We start from the raw sequence: 17,210 nt of genomic DNA, 5'->3' as shown, positions 1-17,210 counted from the left end.
TTATTATTACTTCCCTCTTCACACTCACAAAAAAACCAACTGAAAGCATATCAATAACAGGAAACCCATACTCATTTTTCCATCTCCTTTTCCATTTTCTACAAATGCATTTGAATCTTTGATGAAGGTTTGAAGAAGAGCCAGCAAGCTTTCTCCAGTGATATTCTACAGAAGAATGCATTTTTACAGTCACATAATTTACTGGTGTATAGTGAATACTAGATACCAATATACTTACTGATTTTTACCTATACAAAACAAAACAAAAACCAAAATACTTGCTTCAGAAGAGCAAATACCACCTTACAGCTTCACTTCTGAACAAGAATATCTCCAAATGCATTTGTCAGAATCACATAAAAGTACACTGGGAGAGCAGTTTTGGTTGGACCAACCCTGGTCCAAGCAGGGGTTAGGAGAGTATCTACAGATTATATGCAACACAGACATTATATATATTACTTTCATGGTTTTCCTTGCTCAACTCTGCATTAATTCAAATAAGTCTTCCTAGATGCTCTAATTTTTTCCCCCCCTGAGGCCGGGGTTACGTGACTTGCCCAGAGTCATACAGCTAGGTAGTGTTAAGTATCTGAGATCAGATTTGAACTCCTGTCCTCCTGAATTCAAGGCTGGTGCTCTATCCACCGCACCACCTAGCTGCCCCTTAAATTTTTTATAGAATTATAGATTTGGAGATGGAAGGAAACTTAAAGGCTATTTATATTTGTTCAACCCCTTCATTTTATAGATGAGGAAATTGAAACCCAGAGAGATTAAATGACTTGCTTAAAGTCACATAAAAAGAATTGATAATAGCATTATTTGAATTCCATGCCTGACTCCAAAACAATTATCTATTCTACTGTACCATATAGCTTTCATATCCATTGTTTCTAATAGCACAGTAGTATTTTATTCTTTGCAGGCAGCTAGATGGTCCAGTAAATAGAGCACTGAGCTTGGAATCAAGAAGACTCACCTTTATGAGTTCAAATCTGGCCTCAGATACTTATTAACTGTGTGACCCTGGGCAAGTAACTTAACTGTTTGCCTCAGTTTTCTCATCTGTAAAATGAGCTGGAGAAGGAAATGGCAAAACATTCCTGTATCTCTGTCAAGAAATCCTCAAATGAAGTCTGATTAAATAACATTTCATTTTTCATATTAAAATTTGTTTAGCTTTTTTAAATCAACAGATAACTAACTTTGTTTCCAGTTCTTCAAATGTTATATCTTAAAATTATCTTAAACTAAGTACTAGTAGAGAAGAATACCAAGTATTTGAAAATAAAATATGGAAGCACAAATTCCAGTTAGATAAACAGACTCTTCAAAAAAAGAATTTTTTTTTCAAAAATGATAGTCATATAGCCTTAATGTTTTTCAAATTAAGAGTTAGAACTGGAAGGGATCTTAGAGGCCATCAAGAGTAACTTCCTCATTTTATAATAGAGGAAATTACAATGAAGTAGATTATCCAAGGTCACATAGAGAGTAATTATCTGAGGTAGGATTTGAACTCAAATCTTCTGTCTTCAGAGGCAATGCACTTTCCACTGTCTTGTGTTACTTTTCAAGTATTAATGGTTCAATCATTCATTAAAAAGGAATAAGGAATGGTTCAAGGGAAATGCATTTTTATCATGTGCAAGAGATAATTTTCTACAAATACAGTTTAACTGGCTTCAGAGGAAGTTGGTCAGATCACCAAGATTCTTCACAGAACAAAACACAGCTTTTGCAAGAAATGCAAATAGCAAAAATCAGTATTACTCTTTACTCTCATTCACTTCAAATGTTGAATCAGGGCAGCTAGTTGGTGTGATAGAGCATCAGCCCTGAAATCAAGAGAATCTGAGAGTTCAAGTCTGACCTCAGACACTTAATACTTCCTGACTGTGTGATCCTGGGAAAGTCACTTTTGCCTCAGCAATATATATATATATATATATATATATATATATATATATATATATATATATATATATATATATATATATATATATATATATATATATATATATATATATATATATATATATATATCTCAGTTGTTCAGGCTATTTGCAAAAAAAAAAATCTTAATTTGTCTCCTATTCTTTGTCACATAGTCAGCATTGTACTTTTTGGCCCTTTCCACCAAATTATTGTACTAGCCTTCTACTAGACTTGCTGCATCCAGTATCTCCCTCTCTCTGATTCATCTTCCATACAGCTACTTACCTGATATTCATAAAGCACCCGGGTATTATACCATTCTTCTGCTCAGGATGTGAATCCCTTTTGCCTTTAGGATAGAACATAAAATCTGCTGACTTTTAAAGACTTTAATGATCTTTTTCCAACTTGTTTTTCTAGGTATATTTTACATAGCTCCCCCTCTGCACTGTATATTTCAGATAAAATGGTCTATTAATTGTTCTCTGAATTTAAGAACCTATCTTCTCTCTCTGTACTCACACAGGCTGTTGTCCATTTCCAGAAAACATTTCTCCATCTCCATGTGCAGACATGTCTTCTTTAGAATCTTTTAAGTTAGTTTCTGATGCTGGACCATCTGACAAGGATTTGGGTGGCCATGCTTTCTTATTTCAGATCTGTTGTGGCTATTTGAGGAAACAAAGCTAGAAAAGATATTTGCCAAGTCAAAGCTCCACTACCAGGATGATGGCAGAGTGGACCAAGATGGGTTGGGGTTGGCGGCCATGGTGGCCTCTATGGACTTTTCACTGAGGGTCTTAGTCCCCTCCATCAAGGTCAGAGTGGAGGTAGTACTTTTGGTGATGATGTTTAGCCAATTTCACTTAGATTGCCTCCTGTTAGACAATAAGCAAATATTAAAAGTTTGGCACTTGGTACAGTGCTGGAGATTCAGAGTAAGGACAAAACAGTCTGCTCTCAAGGAATTCACATTCAAATGGAGGAGACAAACATAAAATAACTAGGTATGTACAAGATACTATACATATAGTTGGAGGTAATATTAGAAAGGAAGGCATAAGTATGGATGATTTTTTGACATTCACCCTACAAAACTCTGTGTTCTAATTTTTTCCTCCCTTCTCCCACCAAGTTGTCACGTGATCCAATATATGTTAAACCTGTACAATTCCTCTATATGTTTCCACAAATATGCTGCACAAGAAAAATGATATCTAAAAGAAAAAAATGAGAAAGAAAACAAAATGCAAGCAAAAAACAACAAAAAGAGTGAAAATACTATGTTGTGCTCCATATTCAGTTCCCAAAGTCCTTTCTTCATCATAAGGTCATTGGAACTGATCTGAATTACCTTACTGTTGAAGAGAACCATGTCCATCGGAATTGATCATCATATAATCTTGCTGTTGCCGTGTACAATGATCTCCTGATTCTGCTCATTTCACTTAGCATCAGTTCATGTAAGTCTCTCCAGGCCTCTCTGTATTCATCCTGCTGGTCATTTCTTATAGAACAATAATATTCCATTACATTCATATACCATAACTTGTTCAGTATTCTCCAATTGATGGGTTTCCTTTCAGTTCTCAGTTTGAGGCAAAAGATTTTAAAGGACTCAACTATACAAGCTATTCTCCAAACTGATAAATGGTCAAAGGATAAATGGTCAAATAGTGTATAATTAACCTGTGAAGGAAATAAAAAATGCAGGTGGACAAAAATAGAGGGATTGGGAATTCTATGTAGTGTTCATAGTCATCTCCCAGAGTTCTTTCACTAGGTGTAGTTGGTTTAGTTCATTACTGCTCCATTGGAACTGATTTGGTTCATCTCATTGTTGAAGATGGCCATGTCCATCAGAGTTGATCATCATATAGTATGGTTGAATTAGATAATGATCTTCTGGTCCTGCTCATTTCACTCAGCATCAGTTCATGTAAGTCTCTCCAGGCCTTTCTGAAATCATCCTGATGGTCATTTCTTACAGAACAATAATATTCCATAACATTCATATACCACAATTTATTCAGCCATTCTCCAATTGATGGGCATCCAGTCAGTTTCCAGTCTCTGGCCACTACAAAGAGGGCTGCCACAAACATTTTTGCACATACAGGTCCCTTTCCCTTCTTTAAGATCTCTTTGGGATATAAGCCCAGTAGTAACACTGCTGCTATGCACAGTATGCACTGCTAGGTATGCACAGTTTGATAACTTTTTGAGCATAGTTTCAAATTGCTCTCCAGAATGGCTGGATGTACACAATCACTATTGTTAAGAGAAAAGCAAATTAAGACAACTCCAAGGAACCACTATACAACTCTCAAATTAGCTAAGATGACAGGAAAAGATAATGATGAATGTTGGAGGAAATTTGGGAAAACTGGGACACTGATACATTGTTGGTGGACTTGTAAGCAGATCCAACCAAGCTGGAAGCAATTTGGAACTATGCGCAAAGGGCTATCAAACTGTGCATATCGTTTGATCCAGCAGTGGGATCTGGATCTGGATTCCAAAGAAATTATAAAAAAGGAAAAATGACCCACACATGCAAAAATGTTTGTAACACATTCCTTTTTATATAGTGACAAGGAACTGGAAATTGAGTGGATGCCCATCAATTGGAGAATGGCTGAATAAGTCATGATATATAAATATTATGGTATATTATTGTTCTATAAGAAATGATCAGCAGGATGGTTTCAGAAAGGCCAGCAGAGACTTATAGGAACTGATGCTAAGTGAAATGAGTAGAACCAAGAAAACATTGAATACAGCACAACAAGATTATAAGATGGCTCTTTTCAACAACAAGGTGATTCAGGCCAGTTCCAATGGTCTTATATTGGAGAGACCATTTGTGCCTAGAAAGAGGAGTGTGGAGATTGAGTGTGAATCACAACATAGTATTTTCACTTTTTTTGTTGTTTGCTTGCTTTTTGTTTTCTTTCTTATTTTTTTCCCCTATTTTATTTGATTTTTTTCTTGTGCAGCATGATAATTGTGGAAATATGTATAGAAGAATTTCACACGTTTAACATATAGCATTTTTCATTCTGAGTCCTTTGGGATTTTTTAGATTATTGCATTGCTGAGAATAGCTAGATCATTCAGAATTCTTCTTCATGCTGTATTGCTGTCAATGAGTACCAATGTTCTCCTAGTTCTGCTAATTTTACTTTGCAACAGTTTATGTAAGTTTCTAAAATCATCTTGTTTGCCATTTCTTATAGCATAATAATATTCCATCACAATCATATAACACAATTGTTCAGTCATTCTCCAATTGATGATGTAAATCTCCTTGATTTCATTTCTTAGCCACCAAATATATGCATAGTTTTAAACATTCACCCTTGCAAACCTTGTTCCAATTTTTTTTTCTCCCTCCCTTTTCCCCACCCTCTCCCCTACATAGCAAGTAATCCAGTATATGTTAATCCAGTTATATGTCCTTTCCTTCCTCCTTTGTCCTCTAGACAACAAATAATCCAATATAGGTTAAACATGTGCAATTATTCTAAATATATTTCCACATTTATTATGCAGCACAAGAAAAATCAGATCAAAAGGGGAAAAACACAAACATTATGCTTCAATATATATTCCATCTCTATAGGTCTCTCTCTCTCTCTGGATGAGAATGATATTTTCCATCCCAAGTCTATTGGAATTATCTGGAATCACCTCATTGTTGAAAAGAGTCATGTCCATCACAGTTGATCATTATGTAATCTTCTTGTTGCTATGATTAATATTCTTTTGGTTCTACTCGCTTCACTTAGCATTAGTTCATGTAAGTTTTTCCAAGCTTTCCGGAAATAAGCCTGCTCGTCATTGCTTATAGAACAATAATATTCCATAACATTCATATACTTCATATACTTAGCCATCGTCCAATCGATGGGTATCCTAGGTGCTATATTAAAAAAAAAACTATCAAAATAATATGATTATGATTCTGAATAAAAGTAATTCAAAAAATTAAATTGGAAAGAGGCCTTGCAACAGATTAGAAATGTGGGGTGAGTGAAAATGAGTTGAGGATGACAGAGTTTGAGAGCCTAGGTCACTGGGAGGGGGATGGCGCTTTCAACAGTAAAAGGAAAATTGGAACTCTTAGAAGGAGGATTCAGGGAGAATGAATTCTCCCAACTTTTGTACATGTTGTATTTGAAATGCTTGTGTAAATGTCTCTGAAAAATTTGGCTTAAAAGACTCCAAAGGGATTTGGTAATGTGAAACTTTAGCTTATGAGAGCAACTACTGCTAGATATGTAGATCTGGCCAACAGAGATATAGAGATAACTGAACCCTTGGGAGCTAATGAAATCACAAAGTAAAGTAGTACAGAGGGAAAAGAAAAAAGGGTCCAAGACAGAACCTTAGTAGACATCTAGATGATAGGTAAAGCTGGATAAAGATCCTCAGATCAAGTTTTTTTTTTTTTTTTTTTTTTTGTTGTTGTTGTTGTTTGTTTATTTGTTTTTAAAGGGGAATTGAAGCCAAAAGTAGTTGACTTATCCAAGATCACACAGATGTCAAGCATCAGCAGCCAGGTCTCCTGATTCCAAAGTCAAGGTTGTCCTGGGCTGCCATTATCTAGGTCTGTAATAGGCAGGTTCCTTGGTTACATATCTTTTTCTTTTCTTTTTTCTTTTTTTTTTTTTTTTTTTTTGACTCATGGATACACAGAAACACTTTTTTTGTTTGTTTTAAAGAATGTTATGTTATTGAATATTTATTCATTGTTAAGTGCATTCTTTTTTAGGTATAGATTGATTTAAATAAGAACTTCTTAATCTGAGGTTCATGAACTTCTTTTGGACATTTTGTTAGCTGTATTTTAGGATAATTGGTTTCCTTTGTAATTCTATGTATTTAGAACATAATTCAGAAGAGGAGTCTATAGGTTACATTAGACTGTCAAAGTCCATGACACACACAAAACAATTAAGAACTATTGGATTAGTTATTAAAGTCTTTTTTGTTATTTTCAAATTCTGTCCTTATGGGCAAACGACTCAAGTTTCAACTTAAATGAAACTTAAAATTCATTCAATTTCATGAATTAAGTAAGCTTTTAAAAATGTGATAAGTATAATCCTTAGAAAATAAAACCCTGATATTAGAAAGTTTCTTATGTGGCTTACCAAAAAGAAGCATGATATATAGCGGTACCATTTATATTGGCACATTCAAAGGTTGTGTTACCAGGGTGTTAGCTGAAGTGCTGAGAACCAAGTCTGCTTAAAGTTCAGAGAGAAATTAAGGAAAAGGTTCACCTAACAAAAATAGTCATGGTTTGTGGGTAGATACTCACACAATCTCATACCAATGAAGCTTTTTTTGCTTTTAAATACCAGTTGGACTGGTTACAGCATTGTACACAGGTTACCATGATCTTCGAAGGATAAAGATAATGAGGAAGTGACACTGCCTCTCCCATGGGTGTGTGCAGTTGGCCTTTTGCTGCAGCATCAGGATTAGGAGGCTATCATTTCTAAGGGTGGATAGACTCAAGGCTATGATTGGTAGGAATGTATGGGATCATGATCTGAGGTCACCAGAGTCTGAACAGCTAAAGGGGAAAACTAAGGTCTAAATAAATATAGAAATAGCATCCTTCAACTAGGAGTCAGAAGTGACTAATATATTGTACACACATACATGTGTATGTGGGATTGTGAGGTCTGGGGACACAATACCTTGAGGATCCATGATTTCATTGGTATGGACACTCCTCACATTGGTTTTTAGTAGATGAGCTTTGAGAGTTTCTTGGCCAAAAAGAGTTTCTTAATTCATCACCTGTGGCTAAACTAAGATAAATCTCTCTGAAATAAGCTAGGCTACTAGGCAGTCCTAAGAACCAGTCATCAGGAAAACAGAGCATGTGCACACATTCATACAGTGTGGCCTAGTGGATAAAGAGCCAGACTTAAGAGTCTAGAAGGCTTTATGTCCAAGCTCTGCCTTTAATGTACCCTATATTCATGTACTATATATATACTGAGCAAGTCTCTTAACTGCTCCAGGTGATTATGATTATGTATGTGGCAGAGTGTCAATCTGCATTTAAGGAAGAGACTTTCCTCATGGGAGATTCCTTGTATTTATCAAATCACAAGTCTTTTCTCAAATATGTGTGTGTATATGGGATGGAGGGATAAAGAGAGAGAGGGAATGGGAGATAGGAAGAGGGAAAGAGGAAGGAGAGGAGAGGGGGAGAGGGAGAGAGAAACAAGAGAGGGAGGAAGAAGGGGGAGGGGGGAGAGAGAGAAAAAAAAGAGAGGAATAAAGAGAATGTGCATGTACACTAGGTAGTATAATGAATGCTGGTCCTGGAGTCAAGATCTGAGTTCAAATTTGGCCTCACACACTTAGTACTTGTATGATCTTGGGCAAGTCACTTAACCATTGTTTGCCTTAATTTCCTCAGGCTGTTGAGAGGATCAATTGGGATATTTGCTAAGGGATTCGCAAAACTTAAAGCATTCTTTGTTATATAGTATTACTATTATATAATGAATACATTAGAGGAAAAGTGGCCTAGTGGGTAGAGTCCAGCTTGGACTCAGAAAGATCGAGTTCAAGTCATACTTCTAACACATGGTAGCTATGTAATCATCTGAAAGTCACTTAATGTGTCAGAGCCCAGGCAATACTCTGAGTTCCAGATCAGCTATGAGTTTCCATAATCATTTAAAGAATTAGTCCACACCAAAAAATTCTACATGTACTATGTAAGTTAGGAGATGTATCTATTTTACAGATAATTCTGGCAGTAAATAATTGAAGATTGAATGGATCTTTGATCTCAGTGGTGTGAGCACTCCCTCCAGTGGTAAAAGTTGCAACCCACTCATGCCTTTTCAACTTTTGGGCAGCCAGGTATCATTGTGGATGGAGTACTAGGCCTGGAGTTAGGAAGACCCAAGTTCAAATCCAACCTTAGCTGTGTGACCCTGGACAAATCACATCATTTTTATATGTATTTCTTTTTTCCCTTTTAAAATATTTTATTTTCAATTTTTAACATTTGTTTTTAAAATTTTGAGTTCCAGATTTCTTTCCTCCCACCTCGCCCTCAACATTAAGAAGCCACATATAAAGTTATACAAAAGATTTCTATAAAAGTCATATTGTGAAAGAAAACATATTTCCACTTCCCCCAAACCCTCAAGAAAAAATAAAAGTAAAAAAAAAAGTATGCTTCAATTTTTATTCAGACAAAATCAGTTCTCTAGGTATGGACAGCATCTCTCATCTTAAAAGTCATCCACAGTAGCCTTGGATCATGATATTGCTGAGAATAGCAAAGTCATTCCCATATCATTGCTATTATTTGGACAAATAACTTTGATCCTATTTGCCATAATTTCCTCATCTATCAAATGGGAATAGTAATAAGCACACCTATTTCCTAGGGTTATTGCGAGAATCAAATGAGATAATGAATGATTATAAAATCCTTAGAACAGTGCCTGGAGCTTAACAGACACCATATAGATGTTATTTATTATTATTTTCATTCCATGTGATTCTTGTTCAGATTCTCCAATAAATGCTCCTCCCCATAGGATTGAGGTGATTGTTTTTCTTGCCTGTGACAATAAGGCACAAACTTTGGCCAGTTCTGTTAAGGTAGAAAGGCTTGAAGTACAATTCCATTCAAGAAGCAGGTGTAAGTCCTGTCTATGGACTAGCCTAGCTCTTCACAGTGATGGATTCCTAGGCTGAAGCAATTCATGAAAAAAAGCTATGCCCTGAGAAGTTTGTGCTAATGAGTACAGAATATCCTCTGATATTGCTATAACCAGATAATTCATTCGACAAAGAGACATATCAAGTGTGAAAATTGAGGATCCATTTAGGCAGAATAACTGCCAGTAGCTAGCTCTCCAAAGTGATTTTTCAGATGGAGAAACTCAGTATTAATAGATTAAAAAAAGTCAATTTGATTCTGAGACAGATGATGAGGAATGAGGGAAAAGTTCTTTATTTGCAGGTTTTATTTTTCATCCCTCTCTTTGATTAATTCTTGAATCTGAGAATAAAAAATAAAAAGCAAATTTATTATTTTTTTTTTGGCTTACTTGTAATTACTATTTAATATACCATCACCTTTATGGCTACTAAACAATTATGTGCACAGGTGTTACCTGTCCCTGGAGAAGCTAAAACATAAAGAGATATAATTGGGGGCTCTCTTTCAAAGAATACAAGTCTTTGGTCTACCCTACTGGGAAGGCCCACCTCTTCTGAGATAGTGTTGGACAGCATGTTGGGCCTGAATCAAATTCTAGCTTTTGCTAATTATTAATGATGTGATTTTGAACAAGTTGCTCAAACTTTCTGAGCCTCAGAAAAGCTCACAGAAGAGCTGGAGCTTTTCCTTGAAGAATTCATTCCAGCACCAGTTCCAATACCAGATCTATGATCTTATGATCACTATGCCATACTAGAAAGCTCATTCTGATCTCAAGAACCACTGCTGTCATTTTGGTATTTTCTTGTGTCCTGATTAGGAGTTAAAAGGTTGGTTATATCATGCAAGCTGAACCTGGGTCATGTGACTCAAAATGGTTCCATGGGTCTTACTGCAGTGGTTGATCCCTAATCACTATGCAGAAGTACAAAGCAAATGAGGGCCCATAAATTTTTGACCCTCATACAAAACACAGAAGTTATACAAAAATATTCCAGGGATACCCCATTCTTCTACACTCATCTTCTGTTGATATGTTAGTGTCTAGAAGATCAAGATATCCAACCTGGAGCTCTCTGCTGAATGCAAGTCCCAAATCATTGACTGCATATATGGCAGACTTCAGTGTTTCATATTTCAAATTCAGCATGTCTGAAACAGAGCTTTCTCTTTCCATCCAGAACAAAACTTTATTTTGGTCAAGAGAACCACATTTTTTCAAGTCACTTCAGCTCATAACATTGGAGTTATTAATCTCTCACTCTCCTCCTCATTCTGTATCCATTCATTTGGGCAAGTCACATTCATTCTACCACCATAATCTCCTGCATCTGTCCCCCTTCTATCAATTCACATAGACCTTCATCTCTGATTGGTCTCTCCTCTCACCATCATCCACATATTTTACATATTCCTAAAGCACAAGCCTTACAATGTCACTTCCCTATTCAATAAGTTCCATTTATTTCCTATTGCCTATCAGAACAAGTATGAACTATTTGACACTTATCCTAGCCTGCCTCTATAGTTTGAATCATTATTTCCCTTCCTATAATTTTTTTTTTTAATAAACTCAAACTGGCCTTTTTGCTATTCTTTGCATATAACATTCCATCTTTTATAGGAGTCTTTGAATAGGCTGTCTCACCATTCTTGGAATACACTCTTCTCTTCACCTTGTGGAATCCTTCAAGGCACATCTCAAGTGCCACCTCCTCCCCAAGATCTTCCCTGATTCTTACTTGGCTAGTGGCAAGGACCTTTTCCTCATCTTAATTACCTTTCATTTATTTTGTACATAACTCATATGGGGATGTTGTTTCCCCTGATAAGCTCTTTGAGGGCACAGATCATTTCATTTTTGCATATCAGTTCCAGGCACAGAGCAAGAACTTGATAAATGCTTCATGATTGAATGAAGAAAACTGCAGTGGTTCCTAACATTCTCAAGTAGTAAAATTCTCAATAATTTTTATGTCAAATTTTTTTTCTGAACCCCATAAGATAGTATTTGTATTGTTTTACTGTAAAATCCATTTTGATAACTGAGAAAATACATAAGAAAAAGCAAAATTTAGTTAATTTTAAATTTCTATTTGAAGCATCTGCATACCTTTGAAAAATCATGTATATGTGCAAGACATTATTCAGTCTTACAAAAAAGCATAGTTACTTATTAAATTGATTTAATGAGGTAGAGTCCTTGCAATAACTCTTGAGTTTGCCCAAGAGTCTATGACACAAAGGTTGGGAACCACTGCCTTGAATTATTCTTCAAAGCAGCTCTTCAAAACCTTCCATCCTACTATGTCTTCTTTACTCTCAACAAATAAACATGTCTCTTACTTTAAGGAAAATATCATCAGGTTGTCCTTAATTTTTTCTCTTACTCTTACCTCAAAATAGCTCTATATCTTCGCTAATCCCAATTCTTCCTTCCTACACATCTCAGCACGTCTGCTTTTTGCTTTGACTTTTGCTTCTGAACATTAGAATTTCTTGAATCTTTCTCCTCTACTTGGCTTTCATGATTTTATACTGTTCTCCATTTAGATTCTTTCTTTACTGAATCCTACTCTCATGCTCTAAATATAGGCATGATCCAAAGAAAGCTTAGCAGGCAAGTTAGATGGCACAATGGATACAGCGCTGGATCTTAACTCAGAGAAACTCCTCTTCCTGACTTCAAATTTGGCCTCAGATAACAGCTGTATGACCCTAGGCAAGTCACTTGATTCTGCTTAAGTTTCCTTATGTGTCACAGGAGCTGGAGAAGGAAAGGGCAAACTGCTCCAGGATCTTTGCCAGGAAGATGCCAGATGGGCTCATGAATACAACAAAGCTAAATACTCTCTACACTCTCTTCCTAGGAGTTCCACCTCAGGTCTGATTTCTTTCAAGATATCTAATTACTAACTTCCTGAATTTTTACATGAATATTCTGCTCTCACTTCAAATTTAAAACATCTAAGACTGAATTCATCAATCTTTCCTTGCAAAAAGCCACTATCTATCCAAACCTTTTCATTTTGCAACTAAGGAAACTGAAGTTCAAAAAAGGTAATGATTTGTTCAAAGTCACAGAATTGAACAGTGACAGAACTGACCCTGGAGTTTATATTACCTGATTCCCAATCTATCACTCTTTCCATTGCGCCTCACTGAAGCTAGGCTTTTTTTGGAGACAACAAATAAACTTGCTTCATATAGTACTCTCCCGTTTTTTTTTTTCTTTTCACTTTATGTTGCCTCTAAGTTTTCTCAATTCTATCACTCCTATCTAAATACATTTACCCTTAATTTAAAAAAAAATCAACTCCATCCCATTAAGAAATCTTCCCCTTCCCTTCTCTACTCTCAGAACTTAATTGTTGTGAAGCTGGTCTAAAATTAAATTACTGTTTTCCTTTTTGGTCTAGTTCATACCTGCCACAGCAAAAAATACAAAGGGTCTTCAGGCAGTTCGTATATTAAGTTTTCAGTGATCCGCTAAGAGGAAGAGAGAAAGAGAGTAAGCATAAAAGCTTGATGTTAGAGTTCTGAGCTAAGCTCATGTAATCAGAGTATATTTGATTACTTTTCTCTTCTACTAAACCACAAGAACCCAAATTTTAAAAATTGATATGCTTCCCCTAAGTTAGTACATGGTTCTTCCTAATTTCTCAGGTGAAGGAGAAAATATTACCTTAAAAAAGGTCTTTTCAGAGCATCCCTTATGCAAACTTTCAGAATCTAAGAGGAGGTTCCCTATGAGGGGGAGTCTGTCTGTTCTAATTGTCCTTCCCTGTCTGCATGGTTTTTGGATCAGTTCCTGCTTTTTCTCATGACACAAAAGTAGTTGTTTGTCCTTTGTTCTTGAAGAGGACCATGACAACAGGGAGGTGATGCCATGACATGCAAATAAATTGGATTTAAGTGGGGGAGGGCTGGGCAAGGTCACGCCTCACTTTCCCCTTCAGAGCCATCTGAGTCCAGTGATCAGAAATAGCTCAATATCAAAAAATCATATTCTCTCACCTCCAAACCCTATCATCAATTTCCACACTCAGAGAAACTATCTTTTTAGAGCCTGGAAGCTGGTAGAGGGACTAAATGAACTAAAAAAGGATAATTTACTTCTGGAAGATATACAAGAGACATTTTTTAGATAAAACGATCATTAAAACTGGTATTCCACATAAACTCTTAATTATCCTCATGAATACAGGCTTCTACTTTAGAATCCAAGAGCAGAGGTCTTCCAGAACATAGAAAGGCTTCACCAAGTTATTGAGGAACACTATGGGGATGAGTTCCTCTAAAGACTATTCTAAGAGAGTTCTACTTTCAATAAGAGTAAGTTTTTTCCCAAATTAGGAGTGAAAATTCCACCAATAAGGATTTCTAAGATAAAGATTTTCTCATTTGCAGTAACTGAAAGCCTTTCACACTTGATTATCAATTGCGATATTAAATTCTTTCTGGGTAATACTTTCAGATACTACTATACTCCATAAATTTTTTCCCAGTGGGCTTTATACAAACCATGCTAACCCCAAATAAAAGTTATTGCATATACATAATAAAAGTTCTACTTTAATAATGTTAACAGAAAATGAACTAATCATAAAGAATTTGAGGAAAAAATCCAAACTATTATAAACTTGAGAATCTAGTCTTGTGATTCCACTTTAAAGAATGTTATCACTTAAAGATGGGCCCACACCCTGAAAATAATTATCATTATTTCAACAAAAAGTAACCTTTAAACACATTTTTAGTCTAAAAGAATGTAGATTTTGGGGTGGCCACTCAACTGTTAATATATTTATCTGTATTATTGTCCCTGTCTGGAATGTTCTTTCCTCCTTTACAATTTAAAAATAATTAAATAAAAATTAAATTTAAATAATTAAAATTTTAAAATTAAATTAAATAAATCTAAAAATTAAATAAATTTTAAAAAATAAAAAATAAATAAATATTTAAATAATTAAATAAAATAATTTAAATAAGAATTTCAGTTCAAAGTACAGATTAAGGCCTATACTCTTCCCCAGTCTTTCAGTCCATATAGACTGCCTACCTCTCATTTATTTAACACAATCATTTACTAATTATTCCAATTAAACCATGAGGTAAAAATACAACTAAGCCAGGTAAAAACTAGTTCTAAGTCACTACGGAAGTCAGTTGAAGGCCATGGAGAGATTCACCTGGAATATTTGCATAATGTTGTGTTTTTCCAAGTATTTCTGAGCTACTTCAAAGGGATCTTGATATACCAAAGCGGTTGTTGATTGTTGGCTGGGAGATTCCAAAACGTCATCAGCGCCCAAAATTATGTCTCGTATAGCTTGTGGAATACTGCCTAACTGAAACCAACATTTTAAAGGGGAAGCCGTTTAGTAAGTCTCCAAATTGCAGTCGTGCCTAAAATGGTGGGGAACAGTGCAATATTTTCTACAAAATTTTCTACAAAAATGTACATTTCTGAGATTCCTCTTCACTTAGATGAAGAACTTTGGGGACGGGACGTGGATAAAGTGATCTCAGATTTCCAATCCCAAATCGGGGCGTTGTATTTGATTCAAGACACTTGGAGGGAAAGAGAGAGGCGGTAGGTTTCGTAAACAACATAATTTAATCTTAACAATAGGCCTGTGCTGGATGTTACTATGGGCCTAGAGCTACTTCTTTCTTTACTGCCTTTTCCACCACCTGATGGGGGGGGGGGGGGGGGGAAACAGGGAAAGAGAAGGGGCGGAGCTTTTCGGGTTTAGGGTCACGTGGAAGAAGACAACATCCGGGTTCCTGGGAGCACGTTCTTTCCCGTTCCCCACGCAGCTTCCCGGAAGGAAGGAGGCCGGGCCATTATTTATGGAGGTGTTGGGTTCCCCTCCCTCCTATTTTCTTACCTTCCCTTGCAATTTGGAGACGATGTTTGCTGGTACACCTTCGTGGAGACTAAATTTCTCCGCAGCTTCGTTTTCAAAGGTGAAGCCTTCATAACTTAGACTGGGAACTTCCATTGAGGATGTCATTTCACTAGAGAATGAAACCTGGTTGACTCTCTGTGTATCAGATGGCCTCTCCATCTTCTAGGTGGATCCCAAAATTCATTCCTCCCTTTTTGGGTCAGCTGACTTAGTTTGTCTCTTGGAGCACCCGGTAGCCAGAAAAGGGGGTGGGGGCCCACAGTTGTCATGACGTCATGACACGGCCTTTGTTGCCTTATCAAACTTGGAGTTGGCTGCTGGGATGAGCTCCGCCCTCTTCTCTCCCCAACCCCCCAGCCATGTGGTGCCTGCCTTACGGTGGGATCTTCCTGGCGCATGCGCCAAGGCAGGAAGTTCCGGGGAACACCTGGGAAGGCCCTCCTTAGAGACTCTCAGAGAAATCCCAAAGTGGTTCAGTCAGGTACAGAGACGCCCTGCCGTCTCAGAAAACCAGCCATCCCATCATAGTAATGGTTGTTAGTGAGGAAAGTTTGCTGGTTTGTTTTTTTTTTTTGAGCATTTGTATCAACCATATAAAAGCCTATTTCTTCTGTTTCTGGCGTGAATGTAAAGCAATCTCAGGAAAGTAACCTAGAGTTTATAGCAAATGTTTCTTATTAAGTTTTGGAACTACAAAAGTAGCTTGACGGTCCCGGCCTTCAAGGACCTTATAGATTACCTACTAGCTAGCATTTATATATAGCACTTGAAGATTTCTAAAGAACTTTACAAATATCTCATTTAATCTTCACAAAAACCCTGGAAAGAAAAAGCGCTATTTATTTATTTATTTTAAATAATAGCCTTTTATTTTCAAAATATATGTATAGGTAGTTTTCAACATTCATGCCTCCAAAACCTTGTGGTCCAAATTTTTCTCTCTCCCTTCCTTGCCACTCTCCCCTAAATAGCAAGTAATTCCATATGTTAAACACGTGCAATTCTTCTATACACATTTCCACATTTAGCATGCTTCATAAGAAAAGTCAGATCAAAAAGGAAAAATGAGAAAACAAAAAAAAGGAAACAACAAAAAAGGTGAAAATACTATGTTGTGATCCACATTCAGTTCTCACAGTCCTCTTTCTGGATGCAGATGGCTCTCTCTGGCACAAATCTGTTAGAATTGGCCTGAATCACATCATTTTTGAAAAGAGCCACTTCCATCAGAATTATCACATGATCTTCTTGTTGCTGTGAATAATGTTCTCTTGTGTCTACTCACTTCACTTAGCATCAGTTCATGTAAATATCTCCAGGCCTCTGAAATTATTCTGATCATTTCTTATAGAACAATAAAAAGGAAGAATAAGGAATAAGCTTTACAGATGAAGAAACAAGCAACAGATAGCTTAAGTGATTTGCATTGGGTCACACAGCTTGGAAGTGCAAAACTGCATTTAAATTCAGGTCTTCCTAATTTTCTAGTTCTCTATCCACTTTCAGTTTGCCTCTAGCCAAGTTTAAAGTCAACAGGTTGGTTTAGCATTCATATATTGGATTCAGCCATTCTCCAACTGATGGGCATCCACTCAGTTTCCAGTTTCTTTCCACTACAAAAAGGGCTGCCACAA

At 36.3% G+C, this 17,210-nt stretch overlaps 1 protein-coding gene across 1 annotated transcript; it reads right to left on the bottom strand.

Moving 5' to 3' along the window:
* Nucleotides 1-9,923: 9,923 nt before the first annotated feature.
* Nucleotides 9,924-16,030, bottom strand: TEX55 (testis expressed 55). Its single transcript, XM_074301299.1, has 4 exons — nucleotides 15,556-16,030; nucleotides 14,854-15,012; nucleotides 13,085-13,147; nucleotides 9,924-9,997 (listed from the first exon to the last, which is right to left on the bottom strand). Exons 1-4 carry the CDS (start codon nucleotides 15,733-15,735, stop codon nucleotides 9,962-9,964), a joined length of 438 nt encoding a protein of 145 aa, XP_074157400.1. The 5' UTR covers nucleotides 15,736-16,030; the 3' UTR covers nucleotides 9,924-9,961.
* Between the last annotated feature and the right edge of the window lie 1,180 nt (nucleotides 16,031-17,210).

Source organism: Sminthopsis crassicaudata, chromosome 3, assembly GCF_048593235.1.
Source record: "Sminthopsis crassicaudata isolate SCR6 chromosome 3, ASM4859323v1, whole genome shotgun sequence".
Taxonomy (NCBI): domain Eukaryota; kingdom Metazoa; phylum Chordata; class Mammalia; order Dasyuromorphia; family Dasyuridae; genus Sminthopsis; species Sminthopsis crassicaudata.
The sequence above is the reverse complement of the archived record's forward strand: the minus strand, read 5'-3'. Positions and strand labels throughout refer to the sequence as shown.

What these genes read in the sequence shown, in the direction of transcription:
- TEX55 (XM_074301299.1), bottom strand. Translation starts at nt 15,735, where the DNA reads ATGGAGAGGCCATCTGATACACAGAGAGTCAACCAGGTTTCATTCTCT. An exon ending in ACATTATGCAAATATTCCAG is followed by an intron (nt 13,148 to 14,853) that starts GTGAATCTCTCC and finishes TCTTCCTCTTAG; the next exon opens with CGGATCACTGAAAACTTAAT. An exon ending in TGTATTTTTTGCTGTGGCAG is followed by an intron (nt 9,998 to 13,084) that starts GTATGAACTAGA and finishes TTTTATTCTCAG; the next exon opens with ATTCAAGAATTAATCAAAGA.